Here is a 5,936-nt window from a genome sequence, read left to right on the forward strand (position 1 = left end):
TATGGTTTCACTCATTCCACACCTCACTTCATCTCCTCCACTCTCCATTTCCACTCCTCTCAACGCCATGTCTTCGTCTAGCAGCAGTTCGAGCGACGGAATGGAGGGTGATATGATCGATGCATTCCAGGCGGAGTATGAGGAGGAGATGCTCAACGAGGAGGCGGAGCCAAGACGGCCGCGACGCCGCCGAGAATTCATCAGGCGTGATCGTCTGGGTGCCCACGATCGGCTCTTCGAGGACTACTTCACCGACGACTGCAATTATCCTCCGAGCTTCTTTCGGCGAAGGTATCGGATGAGGCGATCCCTTTTTCTGCGCATTGTGGATAGATTGGGTGAATACTCTCCGTATTTCACCCAAAGAGTTGATGCTCTCAACCGTGCTGGTTTTTCTCCCCTACAAAAGTGTACTGCGGCTTTGCGTCTGTTAGCTTATGGAGCCGCTGCAGATACGATAGATGAGTGGCTTAAGTTAGCTAGACAAACTTCATCAGATTGTCTAGATAGATTCTGTGAAGGCATCATTGCCTGTTACGGGGAGACGTTTTGCCGTCGACCAAATGTCGAGGATACTCAGCGTCTGTTAGCGAAAGCCGAGGAGCGTGGCTTTCCGGGCATGTTAGGGAGCATCGATTGCATGCATTGGCAGTGGAGGAACTGCCCAGTGGCTCATGCCGGTCAATTCATAAGGGGAGACATCAAACACCCTACCATAATCTTAGAAGCCGTTGCGTCGTATAATCGTTGGATCTGGCATGCCTTTTTTGGAGTGGCCGGGTCCAACAACGACCTCAATGTACTCAACCAGTCGCCGTTGTTCACTGATGTGCTTAGGGGAGAAGCACCCGTAGTGAACTTCACGGTGAATGGACACGAGTACAACTATGGTTACTACCTTGCTGACGGCATCTACCCCTCCTGGCCGGTGTTCATGAAAGGTGTTACTCTTCCACAAAGTGAAAAGCAGCGAGTGTTCACTGCTGCTCAATCAGCTTAGCGCAAAGATGTCGAGTGTGCCTTTGGAGTGCTGAAGGCTAGGTTCAACATTCTAGCAGTTCTGGGACGCTCCTACTCGAGGCGTACTCTTGGGTTGATCATGCGTGCATGTGTCATTCTGCACAACATGATCATCGACGATGAGCGTGGTACAAATTTGGAGAACATCTATGAGACAGTTGATTCCAATGTCGGCCCTGCAATACACAACCATGCACCACCAAACCTAGCAGCCAGGATTCAGATGGACAACGAAATGAGGGACTCACCGATGTATACACAGCTCCAACATGATTTGATTGAGCATGTGTGGGCTAATGCCTAGATTATGTAATTTTTTCAAATTTTTATGTAATCTTTTCAAATTTTTATGTAATTTTTTTATGATGTAATCGGTAACAATTTTAGTACAATAAAATAATTTCCTTGCATTATTTGTAATGTTGTAATCTGAAAAAGAAATGCTGATGTCGAGGAGAGAGAAAAGCTGATGTGGAGGAGAGAGAAGTGAGAGCTGGCACTATAGCCCGTGCACTGGCACCGTGGGGTGAGAGTGGGGTGAGAGTGAGGAAAAAAGCTGACGTGGCAGGCCATAGTGGTGTGGTGCATTGGCACCAGCCTAACATCCGTCGGTGTCGGTGTTTCGATCACCGTCCATTTTGTTTTAGGGCATCTCCAGCGGGGCGACGCATATTTATGTCCGTTTGCGTCGGGCACGGACATAAAAAACGTCCGCATGTCCGCATGCGTCTGCTCCTTCTCCAGCGGCAGGGACGCATTTATTTGACGGCATGCGTGATTAGAGAGGAGAGAGAGGGAAAGATTTTGTTTGTGTGGCTAGGAATAAGCGCATGCGTGATTAAAGGAGGAGAGAGAGGGCTGCATGCAGCCCAACCGGACACAAACGGACGCGCGGACGCGTCCGCAGAGACGCATTCCTGGCGCATATTTGGTCCACGTTTGCGTCAGGACGGACACTGCGGACGTTTTGCGTCGCCCCGCTGGAGGGCGTTTTTTGTCCGTGCATCGCCCCGCTGGAGATGCCCTTAATATTTGGATAAAATGAGAAGAGATTAATGAATCTTTCCATCTACCAATTCAAGCGGGAATCTTGAGAAATAAATCACAGAACGCACCCACGCCCATAACCGTGTGTTTGTAAGTATAAAATATACTGAACTTGTGTAATCTGTTCATGTTTACATGTTCTTCCAAAAACATAAACACATTGTTTTTTTTAGAGCCATAAACACACTGTTGGGTGCTTGTTTATAACCAGTCCGTACAACTGAGCGTTGCCTTTTCCTTGGATCTGCAGCCGATCGAAGCCGTGAATAGCCGCCCCACGACGGTGCCCTCGCTGTCCCTCACAAAGCGCAGAGAATGGATGTCCGCCACCGACCAGCCACAGTGCGCCAACGCTCCCTCCTCAGTCGCTCTTGTCTCCTTCTTCTTCATCTCCTCCGGTGTGGATCCCATCGATCGGCGCCGACAGCGACACGTACGTCTCGCCCTCAACCTCTTGGCGCGTTGCCGTCCATGCATGATGGCCGGTCCAGGTCGGCCCCCATGCATGTACGTCGTCTTGGTCCTCTTCTTCCCCACGACAAGTACAAGATGGTGGATACGGATTGGTGGTGGTGGTGGATGTCCCATTAACTGCAGCACCATCACCCAGCTGCATCTGCGTGAGATCGGGGGAAAAATCAGAGCTTTTCATGTGAACTTCTGGTTGGGAAGGAAGGAGGGACCAATATGCGCATCTGCGCCTGCTCCCCCAAACCACCCCATTTCGATCGGATTCGGCAACGTATCATCAGAAAGGTAGAAGAAGCTCGAATGAGGAATTGAATTGATGTTCTGTGCGAACATTCCCCTTCTCGTTTTCATTGCTGCTTTTCATAGTTGCTGCGTTCTGCATCTCCTATAAGAGCAAACCAACCCATGCTGGAATTTTCGCATTTGTTCATTCATGCGTGGGCCAGATCGGGATGTTTTACTCCAGTACGAACTGTCACTCGTTTGTTCATCTAAGCTCCAGATTACACATGCATCCAAATTAATTTTAATAAATCTGGGCATCCAATCCAAGTGAGAAAGAATACATATATAGGAGGGGCAGTCTCTGTAGACCGATCTCGATCCAATACTCGCAAGAAACAAGAAGAAGAAATGAAGCCAAGATGTAAAAAATACTAATGGCAGGTGGAAGATGAGGTATTATACTGGTGAGTGTAAGTGGTGACAAGCTGACAATGGATGGTGGGCTGCTCCGGCCGGCCATCGAGAACTAGTAGTGCGGCTTCACCGGAGGCGGCGGCGACCCGTACGATACGCCGTAGACCGGTGGGAACGGCAGGTTTGCGCCGGATGGCGTGGGCGTCGGGTGCCCGCTGGACGGCGTGGGCGTTGGGTGCCCACCGGTACCGCCGCCGTGCGATGGCGGCGCGCAGTGCTCTGGCGAGGACGGCGTTGTTGGTGTTCCTGATGGCGACGACGGGGTGCCGGGGTGCGTGGATGATGGAGGCGTCGTGGTTGGGATCCCCGGCGCCGCGTAGCCCGGGTACTTTGTGGGCGGCGAAGGCGTCGGGTGGCTGCCGGAGGAATGTGGCGGCGAGCCGGACGACGGGGGCGTTGAAGGGTTGGGGCCGTATGAGCCCGGCGGCGGCGCGTACCGCCCGTCCGGCTTGTTGTACGAGGTCGGGGGAGGCGGCGCGTGGCCTCCTACTGGTGTCGTCGAGCCAGACGGTGGTGACGGGTAAGACGGTGCTGTCGGCGTGCTCTGCGGCGGCGAGTGGTAGGACGGGGTGCTGGAGCTTGATGGCGGCGTCGGGTATGACGGCGTGGTCGAGCCGCCCTGCGGTGGTGATGGAGTCGTCGGCGTGCTCTGTGGCGGCGAGTGGTACGACGGGGTGCTGGAGCTTGATGGCGGCATCGGGTACGACGGGGTGGTGTGTCCCCGAGGTGGCGAGTGGGACGAGGGAGTGGTACCACTTGACGGCGGCGACGGGTACGACGGTGTGCCCTTCGGCGGCGAGTGCGACGACGGAGTGGTGTCACTCGACGGCGGCGACGGGTAGGTCGGTGTGCCCTTGGGCGGTGAGTGCGACGACGGAGTGGTGCCACTTGACGGTGGCGACGGGTACGACGGGCTCGTCGAAGGCTGGCCACCTCCACTGTGTCCACCACCACCTGGCGTGGGAGTGGGCGTGGGAGTTGGCGAAGGAGTGTACGCCGCCCCGGCCTGGCATTGCGACTTGCTGCAGTCGAACGGGTGCGCCGCAGCGTAGGCGCACTGCGCCGGTGGCCGCTGTGCCGGCGCGCCGGGGATACAGTTCCACGCGCCGTCGGCGGTGGCCTGGGCACACCCCGGCCGCGAGACGATGAAGTTGTTGGTGTAGGTGAAGTTCTTGAGCCCAGCGAGGCCGCACACACCAGCCGGCACGGCGCCCTCGAACATGTTCCCCGCGAAATCGAGCTCCTCGACCGCCGCCATCCCGCCAACGGCCGCCGGGATGGCGCCCTGGAGCCGGTTGTCGCTGACATCGAACACGGTGACCTTCTTGAGCAGGCCGACCTGCGGCGGGACGCAGCCGACGAGCTGGTCGTCAATGAGCACGATCTCGTTGAGCGTGTCGGCCATGTTGCCGATGGATGGCGGGATGCATCCGCCGAGCTTGTTGTGCGCGAGCACGACGACGGAGGCGGGGGAGTTGCCGAGGTTGGCCGGGATGGGGTTGCGGAGGCGGTTGGAGTTGAGGAAGATGGCGTCGAGCGGGCGGTCGAAGAGGGCCGGCGGGATGGCGCCCTCGAAGTCGTTGAAGCGCAGGTCGAGGTACTTGAGGGAGGGGAGGGTGAGGACGACCTCCGGGAAGGCGCCGACGAAGCGGTTGTTGCTGAGGTCGAGCTCGTGGAGGAGGCGCAGGCGCTTGAAGGTGTCCGGGATGATGCCGCAGAAGCGGTTGGAGTTGAGGTGGAGGAGGGCTAGGTCCGGGAGGCCGAGCGGGAGGAAGGCGGGCAGGAAGCCGGCGATGTCGGCGTGGTTGAGGTCGATCCCGGCCACCGTGAGGAGGCCGTAGGCGGAGGGGTCGGCGGCGCAGTAGACGCCGGTGTAGGCGCAGACGTTGGGGCCGAGCCAGTTGGCGGTGAAGTTGGCGGGGTCGGAGAAGATGGCCGTCTGCTTCCAGGCCTGCAGCGCGGCGTAGGCGGCCCGGAGGCGCGGGTTCGGGAACGGCCAGGACGGCGGCGCGTCGAAGCGGGTGGCGAGTGAGGCGGCGAACTGCTCAGCCACGTTGCCCTCCTGCTGCGCCGTTGTTGCCGCTACCAGTCCGAGCAGCAGGAGCGCGAGCAGCGGCGCCATGCCGCGCGGGATCATGCTTGGGTTGAGCTGTGATCTAGGAGGAATGGAGAATGCAGCTGTGATGCGAGCGAGCAATGGTGGAAGGAGAGCTCGGGATCAAGTGGGGAGGGAGCGTGGTGATGAGGTGTGAGGGCAGTGGCATTGAGAGTGGTCACATGGGACGGAGGAGGAGCTCACATGGGCGAGCTGCTACGAGCGCACTATGATGTACAGGGACGCGACGACGCGGCTCGTGGACGACGGCTGGCTGGCTGGCTGGCTGTCCCGGCGTCGGCGAGGAGGGAGAGCGTGGCAATTTATTGTGTGGGGTTTCGCCGATTTTGTTCACTACTAGTACAGGTACTCTTTTCTGCTTTTATTTTGCAGTTCATGGGGATATGACGGGGACTCATGGATGGGCCATTTGTTTACTTATTTTTCAAACAGGGGCTTTTTGCTTATTTCTTTTGAAAAGTACATCTTAAACGATGTATTAATCATAGGGACATGCTAGTTCTCAACTCGGTTAAGTCTTACACCAATTAATTTGCATCCTGATTGGTGGTAGTTATGAGTTAAACATGAGTTGTAATTGAGA

At 56.5% G+C, this 5,936-nt stretch overlaps 1 protein-coding gene and 1 pseudogene across 1 annotated transcript; one reads left to right on the forward strand and one right to left on the reverse strand.

Moving 5' to 3' along the window:
- On the forward strand, positions 1-1,388 carry LOC139831892 (protein ALP1-like; annotated as a pseudogene).
- Positions 1,389-3,048: 1,660 nt separating this feature from the next.
- Positions 3,049-5,628, reverse strand: LOC127308429 (uncharacterized). The gene has a single exon (XM_051339252.2). The coding sequence runs from the start codon at positions 5,372-5,374 to the stop codon at positions 3,290-3,292; it is 2,085 nt and encodes a 694-aa protein (XP_051195212.1). The 5' UTR covers positions 5,375-5,628; the 3' UTR covers positions 3,049-3,289.
- Between the last annotated feature and the right edge of the window lie 308 nt (positions 5,629-5,936).

The sequence above is a fragment of the Lolium perenne genome, chromosome 6 (genome assembly GCF_019359855.2).
Source record: "Lolium perenne isolate Kyuss_39 chromosome 6, Kyuss_2.0, whole genome shotgun sequence".
Classification (NCBI taxonomy): Eukaryota; Viridiplantae; Streptophyta; class Magnoliopsida; order Poales; family Poaceae; genus Lolium; species Lolium perenne.